The following is a 12,171-nucleotide window of genomic DNA, read 5'->3' on the forward strand; positions in this document are numbered from 1 at the left end:
AAATGTTCATGACCCTCAATGAAGCAATTGTTTGGACATTCATCCATCCATCCATCTATTCATACTCGATAGTGGAGGAGTCAAAGGTTTAGTGGTACTTCATTAGTGGTTTTGAAAGAACTTGATGGCTTTGATCCAAAAGCATGCCAGAGCCATTAGATATCCTCTAATAAATATTACTCATTAACCTGCCTCTCTGATAAGGCTCCATTGAAATGTCTGTTTAAAGATCTAGCTGGTAAGTCTAGGGTGGAGGTGTTAACTGTGTGTGTGTCATGCAGTCCCTCTTGTTCTTTTCCTTCCATGCTCGGCAATTATCTTGTTTTTGGGTGGTTTTTTGTGCAGCAGGAACATACTTGAATGTCCTATGTTCTAAAATGGTTGAGTAGCTTTTGGCCTGCAGTTGACAAAACAAACAAACAAAATCATCAGTTATCAGTTATTGATTGATTGTAGCTGACAGAAAGCAGATTTTCGTTCATATTTGAATTCTGAACTTATAAATAATGATAATTATTTAGAGCGAAAATATGGCAAAGGAAATCAGTTCCAGTGTCCCTCGCAAGCAAAGGCATTCAATAAGAAATGTGTTCAGTCACTGTTATGTTTCACAAGTTTTGTTAACCTGATTTCTTTAGGCATGTACTTTTCTGTCACTTCAAGTGTGAGATGCTCATAAAATCACTTCTTACATGGAGGTTAAAGCAGGCATGATTAGGCTGCTTCTATTGTAGCAGCAGCAGCAGAGTTCTAGACAGTCACCACTGTTTAAACATTTGTATTTTTTGCTGAGGCAGCTGGAGATGCTGTTGCAATAGCTGATGTGTGTGTGTTAAATGGTGACCGTGTCTTTGAAATGCAAAATACACCTTATTTTGGAAATATTTCCAAGATAATGAAAACAAGACTGCACACGTTTTGCAGCGTGCTGCTCAAAGGTTAAGTTACTATCATACCAAATGCCAAGATTCTTAGCAACAGGCTTGATATGTTCCAAAAAGGAACCAGCTGATGGAAGAATTTGTTTTGTTATGTGCTGGGAAGCATTTATGAGAAACACTGTTTTTGTTAAGATAAGCTGCAGAACATTGTGTGACGTCCAGTTTTTGACACTGTGTAGAAGTGCACTTACCAAGCCTGATCACTGGCTCTATCAGCATATCAATGAACATAATATCTATAAATAATACACTAAATTTCCCAGGGGACACATGCACAGAGATAATAAAATTAGAGACACCATGCAGTATTTTATAACAGCAAACGTTGATGTATGGTTATTAAAGGAGGCACAAACCCTGTTAAATGTATTCAAAGAAGACATTTTCTAATCTTAGTATGACTAGTAGGATTGACTGTGTTGGACGCAGTGCCAAGGTCCAGAAGAGCATAGACTAAACACATCTCATTATCAACCACCATCATAAACTCATTAGTCACAGTGAGAAGGGTGGTATGTGGTAGCCTGGTTATAAACTGGTAGCCTGTTCATGGTCTACCCTGCTGTTTCCCTGGACCACATCTGATGGATGTTAGTGGTACATATATTTTCATGCTTTTAAATGCTGTATCCTACCATTTTTGTAAACATTTAACAATTTTTATTTGAAGAATCAGTCAGACATTATAATCATTATTCATTGCTCATTAAAAAGTCCTGTCTTTTAGTGGACAAGATGCACATTTTCAGTAACAGATTACTATGCAAAAGTCTCAGGACACTTCCAGTGCTGTTCTTGCGTTGTCTGTCAACTTCTGTCAGTGATGACAGGCATTTCCAATCCAACTTTTGAATTGGAATGATATGACTGAAAATGTGTATTTTATATTAGCAAATATTCAATGAATTTAACTCATGCAATGTTTCGATGTGAAACAGTAGTACAAACTGGTTTTACAATAACACTAGTTAGGGTCCCACTCCAGTTTTAGGAGAGCCATGGTCTATTTTTTAAGTGGAATGGTAGGTCACACTAAAAACTTGGCACTTTTAACCTGTAGAAGCTGTTTTCTTTTTCTTTTAAAACTGCATACTTTTCCCCATATTTTCTGGAGAAGTTCCAATAAACTTCTGTGGCTCAGATCGTATTCTTTTATGTTTTTGCAAATACTATAGTTCTAAATGAGTTGTATTATTTAGTATTTGTGATATGTTTTTATTTATCTAGTAAGAACCTAGGTTCAGCTAAGTAGATAGACCCCCCTCATTAGCTCTTTTTTTAAGCTGTTGATTCGTCCACCTTTGCCATATCCACTATGACCCCAGTCACTGCCACTCTTGAAGGCTATCAGCTTGTTTGCTCCTTTACTGCTGAATGTTTACATAACTCTACTTTTGTTTGACAGGAGACCTACACTGAGATAGCGGGCATGCAGCGCTTTGGTGCCTTCTATATGGATTATCTCTACACAATGGAGAACAGCAGTGGCAAAGGTATTGTCTGATTCATTCCTCCTCACAGAGCTTGTTTGCTCACCCAGCCACCTCGCCTTTTTTTTTATGTCTGTCTTCTCTCGTTCTCTCTGTGTTCTCTCCTTGTTTCTATCTATCTTATTCTCTGTCTCCCTTTCCATTTCTTTCATTCCCGCTCCTCTCCTCCCTGTCAAACAAGCCCCCTGGAGACTCGAAGAAAGAGCTTGTCTTGTTTGAGTCACAGCCACCTGGTCCTTGACCCTTCCTGTCCTCACTCTCACCCCAAACTTACCTGGAGGGCAACTGTCAGAAGTGTTTAGTCTGTGCTGACACATATTTGAGTTTCTTTCTCCTCACTGCTTGTTGAAACACTGTTTCCCCCTGTCTCTTTTACCTGTAAGCTCTTGAGAAAGTGAATAGACTCCACTTGCCTAATTAAGTGTCACTCTTCCTGGTAGAAGCCTTTAGACGGGTAGGATTTCTCAATCCAAACTGCAGCACTCAAGAATGTTTATTCAAGTGTGAAAGATCTTAAGTTCCCATTAAGAGATAAAGCATTCTCCCATCAGTTTGAAATGTTGTCTGTGTATTTTTTTTTTTATTTCTATGCTGCTGTAAAATAGTTCTTGATCTGAGTTTGACAGTGACCTGACATTAGCAACAAAAGTGGAAAGCTTGTAACATAGGTAATGAAACCCCATGTACCCAAGACGTGTAATAGTATAGCACATTAGCTCATAGCTCATGGATCGTGAATTAGTAAATACAGTGTATAGTTCATGTTTCATACAATGTACACTACCTTTCAAAATTTTGGGGTCACCTATACATTTTTGTGTGTGTTTTCCATTAAAAGCCACACTTTTATTGATCAAAGGAGTTGCAAAATAATTATATAAAATATAGTCGACATTGACAAAATTAAAAATAATGATTTTTATTCAAAATAATAATTTTGCCCTTCAAACTTTGCTTTCGTCAAAGAACCTGCAAAACTGTTTTCAGCTGTGCCAACATAATTACACAAGGGTTTTCTAATCATCCAATAGCCTTCTAACGTGATCAGCAAACACGATGTACCATTAGAACACTGGAAATGGGCCTCTAAACACCTATGTACATATTCCATTAAAAACCAGACGTTTGCAGCTAGAATAGTAATTTACCACATTAACAATGTATAGAGTGTATTCTGATTCATTTAATGTTACATTCATTGAAAAGTGCTTTTCCTTCAAAAATAAGGACATTTCTAAGTGACCCCAAACGTTTGAATGGTAAATGACAGGGCTACTGTGGTGTAAAACCTTTTGATTAAATATCACAGCAATTCACAGATCCACAGATAAACGTTGAACCAATTCAATATCATGAACAGATGATTTAATTTATTAATAGCCAAGTCACCTATGTTGTTTCACCTGCCTCTGTCTTTTTCATTTTAATTCTCTCTCTGAACTTTTTTTTGTGACTGGGCTATTGTTTCCTGCTTTCAGCTGCAGATAATGATCTAAATTAAACATAACATTGATACTTTCATACTGAGGTGTCAAAGTCATTTCTGACTGCAGGATAAGTGTCGGCCTCTTTTCCTGCGAGACGGTTGTGGTTAGTCGTGACAATTGGAATGCTTGTCTCCTGTCAGGGTTTCTCTTCTTCTAGGATGTGAAATTGTTCCAGTGTCAACTAAACAAACTGTTCTCTGTTGCCACAAATTTATAAACCAACTGTCACTTTCAGCACTGACTTCATATCAGATCAACAACTACTTTTCTTTTCTTTTTATCCTGGGAAATTAATTGTTACTTAGTTCTAGCTAATTTGAACGTCTTCCCCTCACTCCACTGACCATTCTAACTGCAGCCGTATGGTTGATATTAGGACTAATCCATTACAGACAAAACCATTGGAGAATGGAAGGGGAAGTGGCATTGCCTGTTGCCCTTTATACATTTCTAAAAATCAAGAGGAGTTCGACCCCCATCCTGCAGCCCTTTCTGTGTTTTAAGAATGTTTAGTACAGTGGTGGAATGTAGTGGGAATAAAACAAGTTGTGACCCTTTGTCCTCTTCCTCCCTCACTGCAATTCATCCACCCCCTTCTTTTATTTTTAATTTCTCCTTTTTTATTGCTGGGGAGCAGAGTCTTTTAAGTGGACCTCGGGAACAGGGGCCTTCGATGAATGAAGGGACAGCTGTGTGAGAGAAGTGGACATTTGGAATATTCATCATTCCAGTGGTTCACAGCAATGTGAGCTGCTCCCTGCTGCTGCACTGCCATCTTTATTGCATTTTTGCCTAACAGATGAGGAGATTCTATACTCGAACCAAAAATGCCCCAAATATTCATGTAAAACCATGCATAATTTATAGTTAATACATGAAGAGTGGTGGGGGTTCACTGACCTAAAGAAAACTCTTCTCCAAGGTTGTATAACACATACATAACACATCTTTGTCCATAGGCTCCCAGGACTTCTCAGTGGTTGGCGTGGAGGAGACAGTGCCCGTTGTTAAAGAAACATCCATCAAGAGGCTAGTGGTGGGACCTTTGGATGTCAGGCTGCACAGCAGCGCTGTTCACCGCATCCTCAAGATGATCACCTGTGCCATGGACCACGAGTATGAGCCGTATTGCAAACCACAGCCAGGTCAGATAAAAAAAAGAGATTATTTTTACATGGCTGATTTTAACAGCTGATAGTCAAGTCATTACCAGTAGTTCCCTCTACTCTTTTTATGACTTGTCTCTTCTCATCTTTTTATTCTACTGTCATGCACGCTATTCTGCGCAACTGTATTCTGTTTTGCCCATGATCAGGAACTGCCACAGTCTGCACTTTACAGTATCCTCATCACATTGTTATTTCCTTGCACAACCCCATCTTTCAACACACAGCTGTACATGAAAGTGGTGACCTTTTGGACCACATGAGGGAGGTTAAGCCAAACACCTTTGTTAGCGCTCGTCCCTGCACAGCTATTAGTGAGCTCATTCCAGGGTTGTTGTGAAAGAACAAGGAATGTGTGTCTGTGTGTAATATCTGTAGCAATAACTCATATTTGCGAAATGATAACATCCGCAGGTTTCGGTTGTTTCAGCATCTGTGATAGATAAAAGATGATGGTGTAATTATGATAGAGCTTTTGACTAAAAATGGAAAGGTCAATGTGTTCTTTCATGTTTCTATATATGTCTATGCTCTCTTGCATTTTCTGGAAAAAGGTCGGTTTAGTTAGACCCTAAGGGACGCCCGAGAAATTGAGAGTGCATAAAAGAGGCAACCAAGGTAGCTATTACAGATGGAGTGATAAAGTAGCGCACAGTTTGCATATTCCCCGCTTCTATCATCTTTATGCTTTTAAAATAATACATAATTTTACTAAAATGTATTTCAACTCTGCAAGTGATTTTGGTGACAGCTGCTCTCTGCTTCATGATTGTGTGCTTGCAAGGAGAGAGAAGAAAAAAAAGTGCTCGGGAGGTTGATGTTAAAGTGCTCTGACGTTCTGACTTTGTCACTCCACAGGAATATGTGCTACTAACCACATTTGAATGAAGTCTTTAAGATTTAGGATTCAAATCAAGCAAACTCCAGCAACATGTAGTGATGCGACATTTTCACCATTTTGGTCGCAGTCCTGGACACAAACACATCGCTGGTTTAGCTACATTCCTCCCCTCTATCTCTGTCTCTTGAAATTTGAATAAACAATTTCAAACTACTTACAAGTGAACAGGTAAACTGCTGATAAAACATGCTGAGGGTTTTTATATCATTAGAGCATTTGAGGAGGAGTTATGCCAACTAAAGTTCCAGAGCATCATTGAGCCATAATTTTAGACACATCTAAATGATTCTGAACAGAAGGCTGGTGAAAAACACGCAAATAATTAATAAGTGTGAAAGATTTTTAATACAAGGTATGTTTTGGATGGTAACGCTTATATGCATTGTGTATATGATTTCAAGCATATTTTTTTTTACAATATTTTCAACTCATCTGTTCACTTTAAATGGGGAGTGTTTTTAATCAGGCCCCTGTGTACCATGTGAGTTGCATTTCAGTTGCAGTTTGAATGTTGACTGTAGATATTGACTCGAGCCCTGGTATATGTTTAGATTAGACATGGCAGTGCCAGATGAGTCTGATGCTGGCTGTGGCAATAGGCCAGAATATCACAACAGCTTTGGGATCAGGTTCTCAGCCCACCTTAGAGCTGGGAATGAAGCCCAAAAGAACATTTACTGAACCCGAATCAAGCCTTGTCATGGGATCAGAGCCATGGCCGTTTAGTAACAGCTCAGGCTTTGGTCTACCTCATGCCATGGACATGGTTTAGTGGTTCAGTGCTTTGGTCATTCCTTACTTTAGTTAGCACTGACCTTGCTAGCCTCGATGGCATGTTGTTTTGGTTCACTTCATTTTCTGGCTTTCCGGATGTTGGTCTGGTTATTGATTAAATGAGTGGTTTTATGAGATGGTTCAAAAACAAAGCTACTGGGATGCAGCCACTGTTATGAATTTCTGTTCGAGATACTAGCACATTTATAGTGCTTGTTGAATTTATTTCTGTAAAATAATGAGGTGACATTTTTTGTTGGAAAATACCTTTTTTTTTGGTTTTATTGCTGTAGACATGAAGGAGAGACACCCACTCAAAGAAACTGGTGTGCCTTACAGCTAACCGCTTTCTCTGTAAAACAATCTTTAGGCTTTCAAACCCAAGTGGCTTTTACCTTTCCCTTGACTTCATTTCAAATAATGCACTACAGGACGCATACTTGTGGTTAGATTCACTTATTCAATACTTGTTTTGGTTATATTGTGATGAATCTTACACTCTAACTTCTGCCTTTCCTGTTCCTCTGTATGTAAGTTATGTCCTATGTTATAATATTTTCTCCAAATCTTAAAATTTTTTTTTATTATTATTCTGTCAATATTGTAGAAACCATTGAAGAGAGCCATCATTCAACAAATTCAGAGGACATATCAAGCTTGGAGGAATTCATCCCAACTCGACTCACTTGTCTCACACTGCTCCAAGTCTCAGTCACCGTCTTCATGGCAGAGTTCAACCTCCTTCAAGCGCTAATGCCTGTCATCATGGGACACAAGGTAGTGCACACATGTAGGACATGCACTCCTAATATTTTGAAGATGTGAAAATGTGATGTGTAAACTAAAATGACTGTCCGTCTTTTCTTCTGAGGGAAAAAAGTTGGTACATTTTAAATAATTTCACTCCAATTTATATTATTCAGACGTCTAATTCAGCCATTACACAAATCACACAAGTTTCTGGTGTTGACATTTTGGCTTTAGGCTACAATAGGAGAAGTATTAGTCTATTTTTCCATCAATTTCCTCCAATTTTTCTTCCATCCCCAATCTTCCAGGCTGCACCGGGACCGGTCTGTGCGCCAGTGTTTCAGCCAGTGCGCCCTCTACCTTCAGTGCAGTTCAAGGTGGAGAGAGTGAATGTTGAACACTCGGTGCCCATGTATGCTCCAGAGTTGGTCAGCACGATCAGTAGCCTCAACCAACCTTCTGACAACCTTCTTCATCACTGCTATGCCCACCTCTACCTAAAGGTAATTTCTTCTCTTTTAAAATATCCCTTTTAAATCCCACTATGTCATGCATTTTCCTGGCATTTATATAACTTGCTTAATGAGTAATTTCTAGATTGAGCACTCGTCTTGGTCATTTACATCAACTCTTCTTCAATGCATTAAAGTAACCCAATGTCAGGTGCTTCCAAAATTTGTTTTAACTGTACATTTTGTGTTTGTTTCAGGTTTGCTGAATGATAAGTATTTAATCAAATTGTAAATGCAATTGCAATGGCACTATAGCCTTAATTTTCTTATTATGTAAATTAAATTTTTCCCTAATATTTATACAGTTTTAGTCTTGTTTTTTTTTTTGGCACCAACCAAAACAAATCCCTTGTATTGTAAAACCTTTACTTGGCAATTAACCTTATTCTCATCCAATGGTGTTAGGTGACCGTTTAGAATAATTCTTGTTTCGTTAAAGTTACTTAATGCATAAAGTGATCACTCACAAAAATGTGATGGATGACTTCAGGACAACCTTGCTCTGTGTAAGGTGTTATACTATACTGTATAAGCTTTAGTCACTTATAATAATGCAATTATAGTGGCCCAAATTTATGTGAAAATAAATGTTTTCACAAAGCTTAAAACAGCCCCGACAACTACCTTCCAAGGCCCAAATGCAGAGGTCAACCACATGGCCACAGTATTCACTCTAACTTTAAATAACCCTAATGACCCTTTTAACGACCTTTATGTCCCCCTTTTACCTGGCCATAAAAATCTCAGCACTGAGCCTCGTGATGAGAACCAGCCCATCTCTGGTCTACTTCATGGTTTTCACCAAACTGAACGAATACCACAGGATTTGCATAGTTCCGTTTGTTCATGTTGTTCCATTCATTGCTATTGACCATAACTTTTCAAACTTAGACGAAATGGTTTAATAGTATCAAGTTAAGGCAGATCCAATAACTGCAGTATGTTTAGTAAAGGGCCCTTTTGTCACCCAGTATGCCTTTCATGTTAATGAAACTAGAATTAAAGAGATTTTAACATCTGTTTGTATAGTTTGCTTCTAATCCCAGAGGTCCAATAAAGTTTTAAGGAGACTTAACCAAACTGAGCTTCAGCTAATCTATATTTTAGGAAGCCCAGATAACAAATCTGGAGTAATTTGGGTTTCGTTAATGCAAGATGTTTGCTGGATGTCCTGCTGGTAGTTCTTATCACAGGGTCACTGCAGGGTTAACAGTCAGTTGGTAAGCGGACAGGGATCATTCTGACCAGTCACCCAATCAGCAGCTGCATCTACCAAAGTACTAATTCTACTTCTGGATTTTGGCAAGTGGGACGATGACAGGGTGAAGGCCATTCCGGCCACAATTCACCCAATTTAAAAGTGCTATAAACAAAGGCTTATCTTAATCTGTATTTTATTGGCACTGGTTGTCAGAGTTAAGGTGTCTGTCTTGCAGGTAGCAGTTGGTCATTTATTTACTTGTTAAGATCTAGGACTGCAATGATCGATTATTAATTGATGACTTAATTAATTGTCAACTATTTTGACATGATTTAATCTGAATAATTAAAACAAGTTTTCTGATTTCTATGCTCCTTAAATGTGAATATTTTTTTTTGTTTTTTTTGTTCCATATAACAAAGAAATCATTAGAACTTAATTATTTGGTTTGCGGACAAAACAAGAATTTCGAGAATATCATCTTTTCCAGATTTGGTAAACCTTTTACAACATTTTACAAGATTTTGTGACATTTTGTGGCCCAAACAAGTACTTGAAGACCTTACTTTTAAGCCCTTAGATCTGATTTGTGACCGGTCAGGTGAAGTCTACGATTAAATAAGTTCATAAGTGATTAGGGTGAGAGAAAAGGCTTGGTTCTGTGTTCTCTTTCAGAAACACAGTACAAACAGAACCTTTTTATATATATATATATATATATATATACAGTACAAAATGCTGAATTCCCTTATCAATGATAATTCTTTCTATCTCTCCTTTCCTTCTTACCTTACAGGTGTTTGGTTTCCAGGCAGGCTTGACGTGCCAAGACAGTACAGGGGGTATGCTGCCTCTAATACCAATCATCCCTTCCTTTAGCACTGCTCTGTACGGGAAGCAGATTCAAATGCCTGCATACTGGTAAGTTTGTAGCTGTTAACATTGGGAATTTGAGTGGGTGCCTTTCTGAACTTAAATGAATAGGTTTAAGTTTTTATTGTATTTATAGTGTAGACAAATTATAAGAAATTGAGGAAAAAGTATGAAACTGTAAGAATCAAACAATACTGCATGGGGAAGAAAGACCTTGCAAAAGATCCACCACTCGCATAATGGAGACTAAACTCTTTGCTGTCAGTTTTCCAGTCCAGTCTATTGTTGAGTTGGACTCCTCAATGTTTGTGTTCCTCCACTGCCTTCGTCTACTATTCAACAATGGAAATGTTGTTTAACATAGTCAGAGACATAGTAGAAAGCGCTCCCGGGTCTGCTGTGAGACCTGTGAAACATGTAACGTTGTATAACGTAACTATTTTGTCACATCCAGGTATAGTGATTCTTGATTAAGATAATTTCCTTCTACACGTGGTGATTTCAGTCAAATGGGATGTTTCGTATTCCTGATATATAAAAAAACTACACTTAACAACAGTGTTTGTACCAATGTCAAAGAGATTTTGGAATTTCTGTTTTTATGAGTGATTATGAATGTTGATATAGAGGTTTGATTATGTGTGTGTTGTCAGGTCCATGCACAGAATTACAGCATCTTGCGGAGACATTTCTAGCATTAAGTGGAGAAAACAGAGTAATGGGTCAATAATTGCAACAATATCACAATCAGCAATGTGTTTGTTGATATACATGGAGACATTTTTGTTAAAAAAGAGAAGTAAACATCATGTTGTATTTCTGCCCCTTGTACCAAACAGGATGAGTCACTGGGGATGTCCTCTAGACATGCAAAGAGAGTTAAATAGTTGAGGGCAGAGGAAGACTTTGGATTTGGGACTTGCAACTGATTTGAGGGTTTTTAAAAAGAGAAAGAGAAGAGGATATTGTAGGCAGATAAATGTTTTCAAAATGGAGAGAAACTAAAGAGAAGAAGAGATGAGAAGATGAAGGATTAGTAAATAGTGTATGTAATGAAGATGTGAAAAAGATGTTAAAGGACAGTTTTGTGGGACTACAGGGACGAGAAATAAGAAAATGGGGAGGATGGGTTAAGATTCATAGACAAAAAATTGGAAACATTATCAGATGAGGAGGAATTATCTCACTGAAGGTTTTCTGCATGGCTTCACTTTTATCACAGGCACCTGTGTATTAAATGGCCTCCTTGAGATCATTTGTCATTTAAGTGAGGCCCTGTATAGAATGAATGCGTTGCTCATGTCCTGTCCTCAGGCTGCCCTCCACACACTGAAACAACTTAGTAGCACAGGAGGTAGGTAGTCTATGAAATCCAGAGATATTTCTCTCCATCATCACTCTGTGCAGTAATCATCATCTAGGAAATGCCTTGATGTAAGCACATGTACACTGTGTTTACATCACTGCACACACAATGCTCACTCATACTGTGCAAGTAGCACTCGTATGTGAATCTGGGTTCCACCTACTAGTTTAGATATACATGTCTAATAACTGCATATGGTTTGGACCTTTTCTGGCACATTTTCCCTGCAAACATCCACTGTAGAGTGGTTAGCTGGCTGCATAGGGAAACATAAGACCTTCATTCAGAGTGGTATGTGAGTGTGTTTCCCTTTGTTCTCTGCTCCCAATAAGAGCCTGCTAGCTGCTTGTTTGATCCTAAGTCCCCCCTTTCTGTCCTACCTGCCTCATAAAGTAGATTTAGATGTCAAAATGATGTTGTTTTCCTTTCTGACAATCACTAGATAACTCTCCAGAGAGCATTTCAGACAGAAAAGCACCTTTTCCTTTACCGTGGATCAGTCCTTGGAAATAATGCACACATCTCACAGTCTTGTTGACACATTAAGAAAGTTGTTGTAAAATGGCCTTTATTGGACTGTGTTTGGCACATGGCTTTTGACATCAAAACTGGTGAATATGTTATTACATAAGGGTCACGGGGGCTCGAATCAATCCCAGCTGACATAGGGCAAAAGGCAGGATATATCCTGGACAAACAACCATTCACCC

General features: G+C 38.3%; 1 protein-coding gene across 1 annotated transcript in view; it reads left to right on the plus strand.

Moving 5' to 3' along the window:
* The window catches only part of vps13b (vacuolar protein sorting 13 homolog B), a 297,430-nt gene that overhangs the window by 37,281 nt on the left and 247,978 nt on the right, over positions 1 to 12,171 (plus strand). The window contains exons 12-16 of the mRNA XM_083910541.1: positions 2,347 to 2,434; positions 4,878 to 5,063; positions 7,367 to 7,536; positions 7,818 to 8,012; positions 10,019 to 10,143. Coding sequence (XP_083766667.1) covers positions 2,347 to 2,434; positions 4,878 to 5,063; positions 7,367 to 7,536; positions 7,818 to 8,012; positions 10,019 to 10,143 — 764 coding nt within the window. The remainder of the gene's footprint in view (positions 1 to 2,346; positions 2,435 to 4,877; positions 5,064 to 7,366; positions 7,537 to 7,817; positions 8,013 to 10,018; positions 10,144 to 12,171) is intronic.

Source organism: Microchirus variegatus, assembly GCF_963457635.1.
Source record: "Microchirus variegatus genome assembly, chromosome: 1".
Classification (NCBI taxonomy): Eukaryota; Metazoa; Chordata; class Actinopteri; order Pleuronectiformes; family Soleidae; genus Microchirus; species Microchirus variegatus.